General features: G+C 41.4%; 1 protein-coding gene across 1 annotated transcript in view; it reads left to right on the top strand.

Annotated features, from left to right (window-relative positions):
- The window catches only part of srp68 (signal recognition particle 68), a 61,483-nt gene extending 43,171 nt beyond the window's left edge, over positions 1-18,312 (top strand). Inside the window, exons 11-16 of the mRNA XM_088000417.1 lie at positions 146-299; positions 2,980-3,074; positions 9,344-9,473; positions 10,987-11,062; positions 14,147-14,199; positions 16,609-18,312. Coding sequence (XP_087856543.1) covers positions 146-299; positions 2,980-3,074; positions 9,344-9,473; positions 10,987-11,062; positions 14,147-14,199; positions 16,609-16,836 — 736 coding nt within the window. The 3' untranslated portion in view covers positions 16,837-18,312. The remainder of the gene's footprint in view (positions 1-145; positions 300-2,979; positions 3,075-9,343; positions 9,474-10,986; positions 11,063-14,146; positions 14,200-16,608) is intronic.
- Positions 18,313-19,230: the final 918 nt, after the last annotated feature.

Genomic DNA, 19,230 nt, shown 5'->3' on the forward strand with positions numbered 1-19,230 from the left:
AATTGTCTCACCAAAGGGAATATCTGCTCTGTATATACCACATTAGATGTTTTGAATGTCCGAAACAGATTCTTTATTAAAGTTTGAAAGAGGCTTTGTTCGGTTATAGATTATCATGCACTCTTTATTACTTCCCCTCATGCAGTTATCTTACATACATTAAGCTTTCCACTGCGATCAAACGCAATGTTGCCATGGCTGAGGCTTTGCAGAAGCAACTAAGTGAGCCAGTAAAAGATGAGGGAAAGCGAGTGCTGCGGCCGCAAGACCTGATCCGACTGTATGACATTATCCTGCAGGTAAGTGCAACAATTTGTATTTTTGAAAACCAAATTTTCCTCCACAGTGGGTTATTCCTTTAAATCCGGACTGCTGCAATTTGCATTGAAATAACTCGATCAGAAATGGTCTGCTGTGTAGGATATGCAGAGGGTGGGCCTGGGATGAGGACACCTGGACGAGCAGCTTGGCTGTGCTTTTGAATTCTAGTAATTTATACTAGTCTTATTGCAGCTCATTATTTCAATCTTCTGACTTTAATTCTTTGGTATGTGCATATTGAGAGTGCTGGGGCAATTATAACAGCATTTTGTTGGCTCATGTATCATAGTGATATTGTGGGTCACATGATCACATTGAACCAGTAGAAGTAATGAAAAAAAGATTGCTGGAAATGTTCTACAACTGTTTCTGAAGAAGAGTATTGGATTTGCAGCACGATGGCTCAATGGTTAGCACTGCTGCCTCACAGCGCCAGGGACCTGAATTTGATTCCAGCTGACTGACTGTGTGGAGTTTGCATGCACTCCCCATGGATTTCTTCCAGGTGCTCCAGTTTCCTTCCACAATCTAAAGATGTGCAGGTTAGGTGGATTGGCCATACTAAATTGTCTGTAGTATCCAGGGATGTGCAGGATAGGTGGATTAGCCATGGGAAATGCAGGGTTACTGGGGTAGAGCGGGGGAGTGTGTTTGGGTGGGTTACTGTTTGGGTGTCGGTGTGAACTTGATGGGCTCAGTAACCTGCTTTCACACTCTAGGGATTCTATGATTCAAAATGTTAATTCTGTTTTCTCTCTTTACACATGCTGCTGAACTTGCTGGATTCTGCAGCACTTTCAGTTAGTTTACCATCTCCAGCATCCATGGTATTTTACTTTTCATTTAGAAATGTAACTATTGCTATGTTTCACAATTAAATGGGGGAGTTAGTTTTTTATGATGAGTGGTATATCTTTAAACATTTCGGAGAAACTGAAGACTGCTGATGCTAGGGAGTCAGAGTCGTAAAGGGTGGCACTGGAAAAGCATAGCAGGTCAGGCAGCATCTAAAGAGCAGGAGAGTCAACGTTTTGGGAATAAACCCATCAGGAATGTGGGAAGGGAAGAGGGATGAGAGTTAAGCATTTGCTTGGTGTAAATGAGGTAGCTGAATGGTTTTGAATGGCTGGAACACCCCAATTTCCCAAAACACTAAGTATATTTGCCTTTGGAAATGATGTGCCCACAAGCTGTGGTTGAAGACTAGTGAACATACCCATTAGTGAAGAGTTTACTCTGACAGTCAAATGGCAAACCACCCCAGTTCAGTAGATCATGGAACTCTGGGTATTTTTTTCACAGTGGTTTCTGAATGTAGTGGATATGACTATGGCTGGAGGTGCACCCTTGTTGCCTCCCTTCCCTGACAGCTGAGATGTCAGCCTCCGATCCCTCTCTGGTTTGATCTTTCCTTTTTTATTCATTCATCGGATATGGGTATCACTGGTTTTAATTGCCCAGAAGGCCGTTAAGAGTTAATCACGTTGCCGTGAGTCTGGACTCAAACGTCGAGCAGACCAAGAAAAGATCACAAATTGCCATTCCTGAAGGACATTAGTGAACCAGATGAGTTTTTTTGACAATTGAAACTAACTTCACTGTCATTATTAGACTCTTACTTGCAGATTTTTATTTCAATCCAAATTCCATCATCTGCCATGATGGGATTGGAATCCAAGTCCCCGATTATTACTGGGGTCTTTGGATTAATAGTCCAGCAATAATACTACTAGGCCATTGCCTTTCCCTACTCCTCCCCATTCGTTATCCTTTGCCCAGCTTGTGTGAGATGTGCAACTACTTCCTGTGCTGAGAACAATTGTAGTTCTACAAACATTTCAACAATGACGGGAGCCTCATCCAGACAGGGATAGTTCCACATTATCCATCCCGGGCCCCATTGCTCTGCCTGTAATCTGAAGTGTTTCCATGTTGACTGAATTTTCCCAAAGAGAATGCAGGAGTTGAGAGGAGATGGGGAATTGGAAAACAAAGAAAAGTATACAAATTACCAGAGAATGAGAAACATACAGAAGAGGAAGAGGACAGGCTTGGACAGGGAGGGATTCTCGGAGAAAAAAATCAAACTGAGCAAGTGAAAAGCATTTGGTATGTAACAGAAATGAGATGGTCAGCAGTGCCTGGAAGCATAGTAACTAGCAGTGCCAAAACATGATTGCTGGCTGAGCACCATTAGCATTTAACAACTGTCTTTTCCTGCCAGCTCATGTTTTAAATGCAGTTTCGAAGGTCTAGTGCACAGTCGGATATAGGATTTTCGGTGAACACTTGTGAGGCAAGAGCCTACAACTAGCTACTGAGGGATACTATCAGGAATTGATAGGCTTGTCCTTTATCATTGAGCATCTTGGACAATGTTCTTTCCAAGCTGCACAGTTTTTGCCGCACTTTAAGTCCCCACTCAGACCACATGCAGTAGACCCACTTAAATTGCTAAAGGGGACAGATTGTCTGTAAAAATAAGATAGACTGTTGGTCTTTGAACCTGAACAAATAATATCAGCATCCCACATTTGCAGCTTGAACGGCTCGACACTCCTTGGCTGGATAGTTCCAAGTACTAATTGGTGGAAACATAGTGTGGTGTGTATACTGTATCAGAGTGCTTCTAACACTGGGCATTGTGTTCATGCACAGAATCTGTCAGAGCTGCCCCAGCTGTCAGGCTTGGAAGATGATAAAAGCTTCCAGGCAGAGGTGGAGCTGAAGACTTTGGTTTACAAGGCCTACAGGTAGGTAGGAGGAGAGCACATTCATTCTCACCACCTCCATTAAACAATTCTTGCTGTAATTCTTCAGTTTCTACTGCTTGCTTAGCTGAAGATAATGATTGCTTCTGGCAGGCATAAATCCATATAGTCTTGCTTCACTAGACAGCCACAATTGAGAGGCATAATGTCCAAATGTGTATATTTTCCTTAATTTGGTCACTAAACCTGAGGAAGGCTTTTTTTTTTACCCTAGAATGAATTAGTCAGTACCTTCGAGAAAGGACTGGGGGTAATTGGAGAAGAATAAGTATTTAAGTTAATCACTAATTAAGTTTTGTCCATGTCCTCCCTAAATGAAGGAACTGTGCTTCGAAGGCTAGTACCTCTAAATCAGCCTGTTGGACTATAGCCTTTGTGGGCGGCACGGTGGCCCAGTGGTTAGCACTGCTGCCTCACAGCGCCTGTAGACCCGGGTTCAATTCCCGACTCAGGCGACTGACTGTGTGGAGTTTGCACATTCTCCCTGTGTCTGCGTGGGTTTCCTCCGGGTGCTCCGGTTTCCTCCCACAGTCCAAAAGATGTGCGGGTCAGGTGAATTGGCCATGCTAAATTGCCCGTAGTGTTAGGTTAAAGGGGTAAAGGTAGGGGTATGGGTGGGTTGCGCTTCGGCGGGTCGGTGTGGACTTGTTAGGCCGAAGGGCCTGTTTCCACACTGTAAGTAATCTAATCTACAAAAAAAAAGCCTGGTGTTGTGTGATTTTTAACTTTTGTCCATCCCCGGCCAACACCGGCTCCTTCAAATCATGACTCCCTAAAAATGATATCTTTGTAATAACACTGGAAAGATGAATTAATCTTTTCTTCAATGACTGACACATCAGCTGAAAAATGTCATCTAGCTGTTAGTGATCATGCCTGAATATATTGGAATCTGGATGTATGTACAACCAGGGCCCTATGTTACACTGCAATGAAATTCACTTATACTGTTTGTTACAGAATTCTCCACATAATTTGAACCCCGTCCAAAAATTAATTCCAAAGCCATGCCTGTGTTTCCTGTGAGCTGACATTCAGCCTTACTTACAAAGTATCTTTTGACAGTACAACCAATATTCCCTTCTCATTACTGCATTGCTCTTGGGACTTTCTGTGCACACGCACCCATCATTTCAGGAATGATTAATATCATGCTATGTCAGATAGCAGACCAAAATTAAAGCAAGCTTATGCATAGATAGCAGGAGGCCTGGGTTCAAATCCCACCTGCTGTAGAGGTGTCTAATAACATCCCTGAATAGGTTGATTTAAAAATATTCTACATAGATCACTGCAAATTGTTCAGACCATTCCTTGTAATGCTGCACTGTGAAACAATCAGCCAATTGAATTTCTTTGTCTTTCCTTACAAATGTTCTTAGCTAAAGATAAACATTTTTCTGAGCAGGACTGGCTGTTTCCTTTTGACTATATTCATGGGATTAGGCAGGTATTCTTGCTGGTGAGACCGATTTCTCCTCCATTTGCTGCAGTCAGAATGGAACCCAGTCCAATAACGTGCACTGAATTATGGCGATAGTCTGCTGTAACCTTTGTCATGTACTGCCATTATTCTATTTGGCTGAGTTTAATGAGACCACTGTTCGAGACTGCAAGCTCACATCATTCTCTCCAGGAGATTGCACTGCTGTTATCCTTTGGGATTGACCCTTTTGCTGCAATTCTCTGGAAAAATGATTCATTTGTATTATACATGTATAGGGAACTTGCAGCTGGTACTGCTTCAAATGGATCTGCTGACCTTGTCCCTCTGCCATCTGTATTACCATCCAGAAGGATGAGGGCAAAAGTTACATGGCAAAACCACCACTTAGAAGCCTCTCGGTGTCCTGACTTGGAAATATATCGCCACATCACAATCCTGGAATGCCATCCTAACAACGTGTGTGTGTGTGTGTACCTCCACGCTATGAATAGTGGCAGTTCAAAAGGCAGTTCACCACCACCGTCTCAAGCGCAATGAAGAATGAGCAATAAATGTTGGTCTAGCTCGCGGGACTCTCAATACATTAACAGAAACACACTTTGAGAATAAATGACTGTGATGGAATGTATCGAAGTTTTTGAAATCCTGAGGCATCTGGACACAGTAAATAGGGAAAATGTTCCCAGACATGAAAAGATTGAGAATGAGAGGTCACAGATTTCAGTAATTAGTAAAAGAAACTGAAGTGCTATGAGGATTTTTTTTTGTATAATGACTGGTTAGAATACGCTGTCTGAAAAGTATGTTTGGAGCCAGGTTCAGTCAAAGCATTCTGAACAGAATTAGAGGGTTAAGTGGTTAGCACTGCAGTCTCACAGCGCCAGAGACCCGGGTTCAATTTCAGCCTCAGGCAACTGTCTGGAGTTTGTACATTCTCCCCATGTCTGGGTGGGCTTCCTCTGGGTGCTCCGGTTTCCTCCCACTGTCCAATGATGTGCAGGTTAGGTGAATTGGCCATGCTAAATTGCCTGTAGTGTTAGTTGAAGGGGTAAATGTAGGCGAATGGGGCTGGGTAGGTTGCTCTTCGGAGGGTCGGTGTGGACTTGTTGGGCCGAAGGGCCTGTTTCCACACTGTAAGTAATCTAATCTAATCAAAATAGAATAACGTGCAGGTAAGTCAAGAAAAGTTGTACCAAAGATCTAATGGATCAAGGCACAGTGGGCCAAATGGCCTATATGTAATAACTCACCTGCTGCTTAAGATCTCTATGGCCATGCCTTTCTCTATCTCTGTAAACCCCTTCAAATCCACTGTGCTCTGAGATGGGTGTCCATCTGACCCTAAAATGTCGGAGCAGTTGCCTCAGCTCCAAGCTCTGGAACTCCTTCTATTGACTTCTCCTTTCTTTACATCGCCCTCCTCCCTCTTTGACCTAGCTTTCCCGAATTACCGTAATGTGACTTGCATTGAATGTTTATAATGCCCTTGCTGAGTCCCTTGGAAAGTTTTATGGTGTTAATTACAAGTTCCTGCGATTGTAAATAGATTTTGTTTGCTTATTTGCTTTTAAGTCCTGCACCACACCCTCTCCCACCTCCAACCTGACTGACAGTACTTTGATTCTAATTAGTGATATCATTGCACAGTAACCCACTGATGGATGTTAATTGTTCCTAACATTTGATTATGCTTACTGATTTGTTTACTTAGGTACACTATCTGCTACTAAGAAACCACATTGGTTTGGCTGTGTTTTACTCAGAGGCAAAGAACTCGAAGCTAAATTCCAATCTTTTCATTTTAAACATGGAATTTCAACCGATCCTATGCTTTTAAATTACAATGCAGGAGTGACCGTTGAAATTGAATGTCCTCTTTCTGTTGCACGGATTTGTGGGGTGCAAAGTATATTGAACAGGAGCAGAAAGTAGGCCTTTTTAGCCCACCAAGTCTGCTGTGCTGTTCAAGGTCATGACTAATCTGATAATCCTAATCTTCACTTTCCCATAGTCCTCGATTCCCTGTCTCAGCCTTGGATAAACTTAACAACCCAGTCTCAGCAGCCTGCTGCTGTAAAGTATTCTACAGATTCACTACCTTCTGAGAGAAGAAGTTCCTTTTATCTGTCTTAGATGTGTGATCCCTTTATTCTGGATTTATCCCCTCTGGTCCTAGACTTTCCCACAAGGGGAAACCACCCCTCTGTGTCATCTCCTCAAGCCCCTTAAGAACCTATTTCAATAATATCTTGTCTCTTCTAAATTCCAGTACAAACCAACCTACTCAATGTCTCATAAGAAAATCCCTCTGTACCCATTCAGGCATTCATTAACAGCAAAGTATTCTTAAATTGCAAATATTTGACTTTTCACATGGTGAAATTTTGGTTGAAGTTCCTATTCTGAATATCCAGTATATTCTGTGCAAATTTTTGGTTTTATTTCCGGTATTTCAAAACCTGAAATGCAACCAGAATTAGCAGAGAATATACTGAATATTCTGAATGGAGTAGCTCTACAGGTTAGAATTATTAGGTTAGAGTACCCAGCAGTCCCACATTCACTGAAATGTAGCTCAGCCGTTTTCTCCACTAAAAAGTAAACCACCCTTCAGTCGTTGCTCCCTTATTCTTTTTCAGTCAAGTTCCCCAGCCACCATCTTCCCTCGTGGGGTATTTTCTATGGACAGCGGCTTCAACAATGCACCTTATTTATGGTGAGATAATTGAATCCATTATAGCCAGCTATAGACTATAACCAGGCCTGATTGTGTAGCCCTGATGGTCACAAGGGACTGTTGTGGAGCAATGCTGGCATCCCTACCTCTGAACTGGAACACCCAGGTCCAAGTTCCACCTGCTCCAGAGACAATAACATCTCTGTGAAAAGAGCAAAATAAGGAACATTTCGATTTCAGACGACTGTTTTCCCTGGTGCGTCGTAGGCTGAGGGGTGACCTTATAGAGATCTATAAAATCATGAGAGGCATGGATAGGGTAAATAAACAAGGTCTCCTCCCTGGGGTGGAGGCGTCCAGAACTAGAGGGCATAGGTTTAGGGTGAGCGGGAAAAGACACCTAAGGGGCAGAGGGTCGTACGTGTATGGAATGAGCTGCCAGAGGAAGTGGTGTAGGCTGGTACAATTGTAACATTTAAAAGGCATCTGGATGGGTATATGAATAGGAAGGGCTTAGAGGGATATGGGCCAGTGCTGGCAGTTGGGACTAGATTGGGTTGGGATATCTGGTCGGCATGGATGATATGGACCGAGTAGTCTGTTTCTGTGCTCTACGTCTCTATGACTCTTATGCAATAGTGGTGATGTTGCTTCAAAGCAAGATGGCCCGGGTTCCAGTCCCAACTGCCTTAGATATGTGTCATAAGATGTCTGAATAGGCTGGTTAAAAATAACAAGCCATTTTAGTTACTAGGTGTGATTGTGGAGCAGTGGCAGTGTCCCTAACTCTGAGTCAGGAGGCTTTGGTTCAAGCCCCACCTGCTCCAGAGATGTATAATAAAGTTTCTAAACAGGATGATAAAATATCTAGCTCTTTCAATCTTGCCTGTGTAATGGGGTGTAGTGAGCCAATATTGGAGTAAATCATTAAAGATAATTTAAAAATGTATCATGGAACAAAGGTGGATTTAAATTAAACAAGCAGTATTCTTGCTTGGCAGCCCCGCCTAGAGAATAAACGCTCCCAGGTGAATAGCAAATAAAAATGAATATGACCCTGACTTAAAATGAGGTGCTGCCCTGCCACCAATTACAACAGGGTGGGGCTTCAACCTGTTGGTCTGCTGTAACCTCACCCCAAATCTCAGGGTGGGGTCCTGCTCATGGAGTGGGGTGGGGGGGGGGGGGGGGACTGAGCACCTGCCCCACTGTCAGCATTCCCCAGATATCTGTCATCAACGGGCCAGGGAATTCCCAGGCGCACCTTGCTGCTGTAAAGTGGGGCGGTCGTTTGGCTGTCATGCCAAAGAACTTCAGATCTTCAAAACAAAATTAGAAGTGGGCTATTTGTAAATTTGATTTTACCCCACTTCCATCGGAATGCTTCTGCCCCCAGTTCCAACAGAATTTACAGGCAGCAAGAAAAGCAGAGAAGCAGGCAAGTCCAGTCGGCTTGCACTGCCATAATAGAAATGTCAGAGTCTGATATCTGCGAGGCTCCACTGATAGCACCAGGCTGAAGGTTGAGTGTTTAAGACCATTCCAGTCATTGAAATTAGCCCATGCCTGAGAGAGTGCTGCATCATTGGCAGGATCATCTTTTGAAAGATAAATTAAAATAATAACTGCATCAAGCCAATATTTGTGAAAGGTTGAACACTGAGTGTTTCCCGTATGCGTTGGAGGTATGGTGTGGGGGATTCTGAAAAGGGCAGATGAGCACAATGGCCTGGCCAATCAACCGAAGCAGCTTATAAACCATTCTTCAGAACTGACCTGTTCACAGTAATCTTCAGAACTTCAAAACATTCTGGATATTGTGGTTAAAAAAACCTGATTTTTGCCCGTGGGATCATCTTGTTTACACTGATAGATTAAACTACATAATTTAGTAAGTTTCATGTTAATGGTTTTAGTGGCATGCCATGGTGCTTCATAAATTCAAAATCATCTTTTCACTGAAGTGACTGCCCAGATGCTGATATATCAGATTCGGAAGCTGTTTGGGGTCATCAGGAACTTTTGAATCAGTTTGTTTGTTTCACAATGTACTTCAGAGTTGTAAGATATTTGTGTTCTGGAAAAGGGGCTTTCTCTGCATTGGTCTCAGTGTCCTCTCTTTTCCAGGTGCTTCTTCATTGCCCAATCCTATGTCCTTGTGAAGAAGTGGAGTGAAGCCTTGGTCCTGTATGAGCGGGTCCTTAAATACACATCTGAGGCACAGGCACAGACCACAAAATTTACAAATCATATACAGGTACTGCATTTTGTATGCCACATTTTGTCATTTGTGTTTCCAGATTGTAAACAATGGCAAAAGGACCATAAATAATGCTGTTATTTTGGACATTGCTTCCAGTGGCTGGTTCAAGATATCTAAATAGACTTTTTGGGAAATCAGACCGCTAAAACACATGGCAACTCATACTTTGTGTTTTAGTATTTTCCTTGGCCCCCATATTGTTGAGTAGAATGTTTGAGTTATCAAATACAGACCCAAATTCCACGCAAGGTGATGTCACTTTTGAGAAAAGACTACTCAATACATCACTGTTTCTTCTGTCCTACCATTTACTTCTCTGGGGTCTTATGCACAAGTCAGCTGCTACATCTTCCTTTTTAAACAATAACATTTGCCCTTCAAAAGTAACAGATTGTGAATCACTTCAATGAAATTTAAAGATAGGAGGAAACCTAAGGAAGTTCTCCTGTTGGCTTAACCACTTGTCACCATATTCCTTCTCAGCTTTGTCTATCTAGCAATACTCTAAGTTGGTCTAAGCATTTATTACTTTACATCTCCTTCACTTGAACAGTGTTGTTGAGAATGAATCTCTTTCTCTTTCTCTGTCTCTTATCTGTTGGTAAAACTTCCAATATGATCAAATGTTTGGTTAATGCTATTTAACTTTGAGAATAACACCATCTTTTCTTGGGTTGCATTATGTTTATCAAATCTATGTAGAGTAAAGAGCAGTGAAATAAGCTCGACACAGGTATTCTGGTAAAGGAGAGTTTTGAAATGTTAGGTACTACTTGCAGGATGGGATTTCTCAGTCAGGCCCTGCCTCCTGTTTACTACCTTCGACTGGCACACTGATTTTGGAGTGGTTTTTATTTTATCGGCAAGGGATGTGTAAATCGGCCAGCTTTTTGTTCCTGACAGCAAACCTGTGATCTCTTTTAGACTGTATGGATGTTAGATGCAGAGATAATCAGGCTCCATTGTGACACCTGCCATGATGGAATAGGTTACTGAGGTTCAATCTCAAAGCTCCTATATGAATATGGTCAGTTAGTGACAGGAAACTGAACATTGTGGTTTCAATAAATGGTGCCTTTTCTGGAAACCACTGTTTAAGTAAGGCAGCTTCGGGTTGGCCAGTAGCCCGAATTTACCATTTAAACTAGTTTTCTAAAATATTGTCTGAAGATGTTTTTATGAAAACATTGCAAAATTTTCTCCTACGTTAATTTTGATTGTATTTTGTTACATTTCCTTGCTTCGTGCCTCAATTATACAAAGTTTGAACTAATGTGTTCTCCAAATGTAATATGTCTCAGAATTAAATGAGTATTGAATTGAGTGTAGGTAAGCATAATTTCTGATCGTGCAACTGTGTGCAAGTACAGTGTTTGTATTGCAGTACAAAAGCAGTATTTATGAGAACTATGAAGCTGTTGAGAAAAATGTAATATAGATGCCACAAAGTTAACTCCTGACCACTTGTACAGAAGCATTTGATTAATGTGGTGCTACTTCTGTGCAGGATCTCCCTGATGTGAAGGACCTAGCAGCACGAGTCAATGCTGAGAAATACTCAGTACAGGCAGCTGCTATTCTAGGTGAGTACCTGGGCATTTAATCATGTAGCATAAGTATGTAAGTTAGCTTGCTGAGCTTGAAGGCTTGTTTTCAGACATTTTGTCACCATACTGGGTAACATCATCAATGAGAGTCTCCGGTGAAGTGCTGGTGATATGTCCCACCTCTCTATTTATAGCTCTTGGGTTTCTTAAGGTGGGTGATGTCATTTCTGGTTCTTTTTTTCAAGGGGAGGTAGATAAGACCTAAATCAATGTGTTTGTTGATCGGGTTCTGGTTAGAATGCCAAGCCTCTAAGAATTCTCGTGCGGGTCTTTGTTTCACTTGTCCTAGGATGTGTGTGTTGTCCCAGTCAAAGTGGTGTCCTTCTTTGTAAATATAGAAACTAGTGAGAGTGGCTAGTTGGTGTTCATGTACGATGGTAGCAAGTTTCCTGCTAGTTTGTCCGATGTTTTTTTTTCAGTTCTTCCAACGTCTCAAAAATTGCTAATATAGCATGATAGTTATCTCAAACTATGTGGAACTTCCAATAAAATGGAAACAGCCAAATTTGGGCAGGAAGGAATAATTTCCGTCTTGACCCCCTTCACTTCCCTAAATTGCCTGACTACTTGTATGTCATCCAGCACTGGATTAGCAGAAATTTCCTTTAGTTGAAGTATTGGGAAGGCTAAAGCTTTGGTCTTTGGTCCCTAGCTTAAAATCACTCCCTAGCCACTGATACCAGAACATCTCCCTGTCCTCTGTTTGTTACTGAAACTGTAAGCTCCTATTTAATTCTTATACTGGACATCCTACCACAGACCACTCTGGCACCCACATATTTATTTTCACCCTTTTGGTGTGATGAGCTCCACCCTTGCATCAGTTCAGCTGAAAGCCTCATTCATTCTGCTGCTACCTTCAGACCTCTCTGTTTCAGTGACCTTGTGGCTAATCTTGCACCTTGGCCTCTCCGTAAACTTGAGCTCAGATACAGTTCCTGCTACTCCTATCCTAATTCATCTAGTTCTGTTATCCATCAGCTGTGCTCGTTGATCTGCATCATACCACAAATCTAATAGTCCGTCAATGTAAAGGTTTTCATCCTTGTTTCGAAATTTCTCCTTATCAAAGTCCTTAAATTGCCTGAGCCTTCTACATTCCCAGTTCAGACCAATTGCACATCTTCCTTTTACCCTTAGTGGCTATGCCTTCAATGCCTATCCCAAAACTCTGGAATTCCCTCACTAAACCTCTTTTTTTTTGCCTCTTTCTTCCTTAAAGACACTGCTGAAAGCTTTCTTTTTGATCAAGTTTAATCAACTATCCTAAGAGCCTTTCATGCTGATCAGTGTCAACTTCTGGTCATTAATTGCTCCTCTATACGAAGTATCTTACTATTTTAGTGGTGCATATGTTGGGAGGTTGTTTTAAATGTGTATGTCATGAAGAGGTAGTGGGCTTATTTGCAGGGATGTATCTGAAAAAAGTACTGGAATTCTTTGCTTAGTATTGGGATTCCTTCTTTATTTAATGGAGAAGATAATTTAATCTCTGAAGGAAAAAATACTTCCCTTCTGTATACTGATGCATGCTAGCTCCCTAGCAACAGAAGGTTTTGCAATAGTTGTCACCATCTGTACCTGGTGTGCATAGTTGGCGAATTACTCATTGCATATATGTTTAGTAAAGTTACAACTTATGGAATAAAAGGTACAGTAGCAATATGATTAAAGGAAGCCTTATATCTGAGCTGCCTCACGATCTTTTCTGTTCTCTCTCTAATCCCTTCACATATTTCCTGTACAGTAATGCTCAGTACTGCTTGTATCACACTAGTCAGAGGAGAAAGTGAGGACTGCAGATGCTGGAGATCAGAGCTGAAAATGTTTTGCTGGCACAGCGCAGCAGGTCAGGCAGCATCCAGGGAACAGGAGAATCGACGTTTCGGGCATAAGCCCTTCTTCAGGAAGAAGGGCTTATGCCCGAAACGTCGATTCTCCTGTTCCCTGGATGCTGCCTGACCTGCGCTGTGCCAGCAAAACATTTTCAGCTCACACTAGTCAGAGCTAACCCAACGATTTTCACAGTTGTAACATTACCTTCTTTGCTTTTGTAATATTGGTCCGTGCTGAGGAATCCCATGAAGTCATATACTTTAGAGTCCACACACTCAACCTGTTCTACCACCCTTAATGATTTATGCACGTATGCATCAGGGTCCTCTGCTCCTATACCCCATCTACAATTTTACCGTTATCTTGTATTGCATTGGTGTGCTGCCTACCAAAATAAATCACTTCGTACCCCTTCATTTTTTTCTACTACTTATGCATACATTTCACCAACCTATGTCCTTTCAAAATTCTATACTAGCTTATGATTTGCAATGGTTCCAAGTTTCGCATGAGCTGTAGTTTTTAAACTGTGCCTTGCAGACAAGATTCAAGTCATTAAGATATATCTGGTGGAGCAAGGTTCCAGGGTTGAGCAAGGTTGGACATGTTGTTTTGTTGGAGAAGTTAGGATGGTTATTCTTTGAGAAAAGTGGAGATTTGGTACAGATATTCAAAATCATCAGCTGTCTAGACAAGATGAATGGGGAAATCCAGGAAAGATTGAGAATCTGATGCTCGTTGGAGGGATGGTGGTGGAATGGTAATACTGAAAGCTAGTTATCCAGAAACCCAGGCTAATCCTCTGGATACTGGGGTTCAAATCCCCCCATGGTGGATTTTAATTTGAAATAAATCTGCAGTATAAAGCTTGTCTTGGTGATGGTAATACTGACAACTATCATCGATTCTTGTAAAAATCCGTCTGGTTCATTAACGTGTTTTAGTGAAGTAAATTGGGCATTCTTATTTATCTGGACTATGTATGACTACAGACTCCCAGCAGTGTAATAAATCCTTAACTGCTCCATGAAATAACCGAACAACTCAGTCAGGTTAAAGGTGGTTAAGAGTGAGTAGAAATGCTGGCCCGAGCAGCAAAGCTATGTCCCATGAAAGAATAGAGGATATTTCGGCATAAGTATCTTTAGTACTGTCCTATGCATGTGGAGGTATTGTAAATTGCTTATGGTATGCAATTATGTTTTTCATAACCACTGTTCACAGACACAGAGGATGTCTCAGAGATGGTGTCACAGCTTCAAGTCAAAGACAGCAAGGTAAGGGTTTCCTAGACACTTGTGGCAGCTGTCACTCGAGGAAATTGGATTTGAAGATATGGCAAACAAATTGTCAGAAAGAATAGCGCAAACAAAATTGTAAATCACCACATTTGTTCAATCAAATTAACTATATCAAGTGTTTGGCAGAGTATATTCCCATCTTGAGACTGTTGAAGTTGCGATCACCACAGGGAAACATTGCTGCTCAGAGAATTTCCGTTGTGATTCCTTAGAGATCGTCAAAATTATGAAGGGTTACAGTTTTTTCCTAATCAAAACACACATTTCAAGGTAGTCGCAAGAATTCGTTGGTAGTACAGAATTCAAATATTGAAAAACATACATTTCTGTCAAAGCTTTTCGTATTTCACTCATTAAGAGAGTTCTCAAGAATTAGCAATGTAAAGGAAAATGTCATTTCTATTGTATGAGAGAAGAGTGTTGATTATTTGTCCAGTGGACTGATTAATAGAAGTGTGGCATGGAGAATGCACCCATTCATGATGACTGATAGTTAACTGCTAAGTTTTGTCAACCTGATGAGTTTAAAATTTTAACAGTCTACTGGTGTATCAATCAGCTCTTCCACCTCGTATGGTACAATGTTGTTTTCCTTTTACTTTGGTATTTCTTATGAATCCTGGTGAACAGCTTCCTCAAAATGTTTCTCTTTTTATCAGCATTACTTACAGGGAATAAAAAATGTTTTGGGGAAATAAATCTCTCTTGAGGAATGCCTGTTATGTGAAATTTTGTAGTGATTTAAACAGATCTGTTCAATCTACTTCAAAGTTGTTTGAAAAATAGGAATATTCAAGGTCATGGAGAGTAAACAGGAGAGCATCTTGTAGTGACACTTGAATGTTGGATGAGTGTGTTGTGTGCTGTCATAGCCAATTATTTAGAGGTTTTTTACAATGATCCAGCCTTCCATTATTACGCTCATTACAAACTGAAAGTAGGGCATTGAACCTTGTCCGCGTCTCAGGTAGAGGATAAACCTGATTATGCTTGTTCTCCCAGCTTTCATTGGATTATTGAGCGGACCTTGTTTTGTATATCTGTTTATATTTAGTAAAGTAACTTACTACATGTTGCGGTGAGGGCTTTGTCCTTTCACAGTCTGGGAGATCTGAATATCAACTGAAAAGGTTTAATAGTTGTAAATGGGATCTTCCAACACCAACCTGCCTAAGATGCTGAATGTAATCTGATCGTCCTTCTGACTGAGATCAAGCACATCTCCATAAATGTAGTTTGCCATCTTTCCTCCTTAGCCCCTCAGGAGATTTCAGTGGATTGTCCTTTCAGCCCAGGTAACTGAGTACTATAAGGAGGACATAAGGAAGGCAAGCAATGATGCTGACAGAATGGAAATTGTCTTAATTTTGTTCCTTGTTCTTGCACATATTTCACCGAGGAAGAGAATGTTCTAGATGTTAAGAACTGCTCTGTGGTCTTAAGGGGAATGCTATCAGTAGAGTGGAACCTTTAGGTTAAAAATGCAAAAGCCCAAGAAATGAAGCTATTAGTGCCTTGAAACTGTTGAGGACATGCTGTCTGCTTCTAACCTCCCCTTACCCCATATTCCTCCTGTCGTTAGAATTAAGCAGCACCAAGAGGGGCAATTTGTTCAGTGTGGCTACCAACTCTTTGGGAAAAGATATTTAATTAATCCCATCACAGCCCTTCCCATAACTCCTTCTCCTTTTTCCTGTATTTTGTTTCCTCAATTTAATGGGTTGAGAGCATTTCATTTTGCAAGTCTGTTTCAAAATTGCTTCCACCACTCTCTCAGGAAGTGCATTCCAGATGATCACTCTCAACGGCAAAAAACTCTCCTTTCATAAGATTTTGTCAGTGATCTCTCGCACTGTGCTGGAATGTGTTCAGTTATTCTGTTAGTGGGTAAAAATCTCTATGAACCATGCAGTCCATAGTCAGTCAACATTGAATCAGTTTCTCCCAACTTGGAATGATTTGTAGCATTGTGGTTGGCTTCACAGTCTCTGAGCAAGGTGAGGGAGAAACAGCACAAACCAAGTGGCTGGTTGTGTGTGGACACTTGTTGAGGACAGGACTGTCCCCTTGGTCAAATTAGTACACAAAGAGCAGTGACCTTTGTCTGCAGTTCCACTAATGTGTATTATAATGTACCTTAATGGGTCACCATCTTCAAAAGTGTGAAATTAAAGTTGGAGACATTTTAAGAAATGAAGTATGTGGTTTTAGGAAGTGTTGAGGTGACATTGGAGAAAGGTCTGGTATATAACCCAGTTCACCTACCAGGATTACTGAGCTCACCAGTTCACACGTTGTGATGGTAGTCCCTCTGGTGATCACTGTTTAAGCTGTGCCTTTGCATGTTAGGGCTCTAGATGTGACTAAACTCTGTTTCTCTCACAGCCTCTCAGAGAGTGTTTGGATGTTTTTCGCATCGATCCCTCATTGGTCACTAAAAATGCCAATCTGGTGCGGTTTCCACCGGAATTCCAGCCAATTCCATGCAAGCCTCTGTTTTTTGACCTGGCTCTCAACCATGCAACATTCCCGGCCTTGGAGGACAAAGTGGAACAGAAAGGGCGAGGAGGCCTCACTGGCTACATTAAAGGTTTCTTTGGCTTCCGCGGCTGAAGTTTGGAAAGGCTGGAAGGGATTAAAACAATTTTGTATCGTGTAATGGTTCGAGTCCTGCTCTGAATGTTCAGTATTTCTGAATGGAGTTTAATACTTCAAATGTAACCAGAAACCGAGGGATGCACAGCAAACTGAACTGAACTGAACAATAGCGCAGCCTCACAAGATCCTTATTTCTTCTTGGGTTTTGCAAACTGTTCAACCCTGTTCTTCCAACTGCAGCATGAGGTGTCCAGTCCTTCCCATAGATGTACTAGTGAAAGTCTGAATCTCTTCTCGGCAATTGAAGAAAGCAAATGACTAACATAGTGTCCTCAAATGATAAAACGAAGACTCCTCTTCTGATGTGCTTTTCCTTACAGGCAATCTGAAGTTAGATACTGTACCACTTCAACATTACCCCCTCTCAATAAAGGGAGTCCTAGGAAACAGCAGGGTCTCTGATACTTTCCTTCTTTTTCTCCTCGCAAACAGAATTTGGAGTATACTGTAAATTGGTGTAACCTCCCCTTTTTTTTTAAAAAAAAGTGTAGCTCTGAAGATGGTTAAGTTGCAAAGTACCCAGATGAAGTTCAGTTGGTGGGGGGGGGACTGTGTAATAATAGTATTGCATGTTCTGTCCTTAGAAGGAGGAGCTCCTTATCATGGTATGTATACATAGCACCACATGGACTTTTTACTGCGTGCTTCATTATGTTGCATTTTTAATCATTAGGTTTGAGAATCTCTTGTTATTGATGTTGAGGATCTGGATCTTTCACAAGTGCCATGCTGGTTCAGTTTTTCATTTCACACTCTAATTTATCTAGTCTGCCGCCATCTCCCTTGTTTTGAGCTGGGTAAAGTAGTGTCACTACTTTGTCCACCTGCTATGTTTGAAGACTGGAGTTAGATGGACACTGCCCTGCCTCCAACCCAAACTCTCTTCCAGTTTGTGCAAAAGCCAGCCCATCTGACATGTTCTCAAACAGGGCATGTGATAAAAGGAGGTTGCTGGGGATTCCCAAAACAATATTATGTACATCTGCTACATCCAGCTGACATGACACACAGCCACAAAGAACCTGCCAACCCCACAAGTGCCTGTCTCACTCCCTCTTACTGCTGCTGCATATAGACAGACATTTGCGGAAGTGAAGAGAATAGGACTGCTGCAATGCCAGCCCGCCAATGCTTTAAACAGTTTGAGATTGCTGCTGCCTGTTCGTGGACAGCACAGGAACCAGCCTGATGCTGCAATCAGTTCAGTCTGCTGTCAGCTCCTCATCAAATTAATTAATGTCACTGACTGGAAAGGTGAAGATCTTGGCGAATAACTCAAACTAATGAGTTTGTTCAGTCTCTGTGTTAAAATGAGTGCAACCTGGAATCATTCCACAGGTAAAGATTTTTTAAAAAGTTTAAAATGTTGAGAAGAATCCCATATTGTTTCTGAATGAACTGGAATTAAAATCTTCCAAGATTTGAAATTGATGAACATGGAGCCTTTTCTGTTGTACTGTGCCTGGTCTTTAATGAGCAGTTCTTATAAATGGATAAAAGTAGAAAATAGGAATTTTATTTTTTGTCTCAAAGATCCTGAAATAAAGATTAAACTACAGTGAACATTTGAATTGATTGAACTAACCCATCGCTATTGCTCGTTAACAGCTTTACCCAAAACAAATTAGATATATGCCAGGCAGTTGGTGAACTACATAAGGTTTCAGCTTTGACAACATTCATATTTCTGAGTGTGAATATTGTAGACTCAAGCCTGACTTAAGACCGCAACATTTAGGTTGACAGCTTAGTGTAGGAATGACAGAATGCTGGAGGTGTTAACATGATGGTCCAATCTACCTGTCCTGGTGATTGAAGTAAACATTAAAGATCCTATTCCTGCACAATTCCTCCTTCAACCAATATTGTCCAAAATTAGATTGAGTGGTCATTCATCTCTGTGGCACTTTTGCATGTGAAATAGCAAACAATACAACAGCGCTTGGTGTGAAGTAACTAACACCACAGGATGTTTCTGCAAAGAAGGCATGAGATGCCATAAGAATGCAAGTCGTTACCTGTGCATGCCCACACACAAGATTCATTGGCTTGTCTAACCAAGATAATAGTTCTGTCTGGATCAACCAGTGGATCTAGTTAAGTGCATTGCCACAATTTGGCACCTAGCAAGAATGTTACCTAGCTCCCTGAAATTCAAACCCAAATATTTCAACTAGTGAATGATTTAATTTCTTCCTTCCTTTTCAATTCCTCCAAATTTTATTAACAATTGTCTTTTATATAATACCTTTCACATGATCTTTCTTAAACATGTACGATTCTGCGTGTTCTTGACCACATGGGAACTGAGAGAATGATCCTTATGAGGGAGCCTAGAACAAGAGGCAG

Source organism: Chiloscyllium plagiosum, unplaced genomic scaffold (assembly GCF_037043375.1).
Source record: "Chiloscyllium plagiosum isolate Xiang-an unplaced genomic scaffold, Cpla_swu_hap1 HiC_scaffold_25, whole genome shotgun sequence".
NCBI lineage: Eukaryota > Metazoa > Chordata > Chondrichthyes > Orectolobiformes > Hemiscylliidae > Chiloscyllium > Chiloscyllium plagiosum.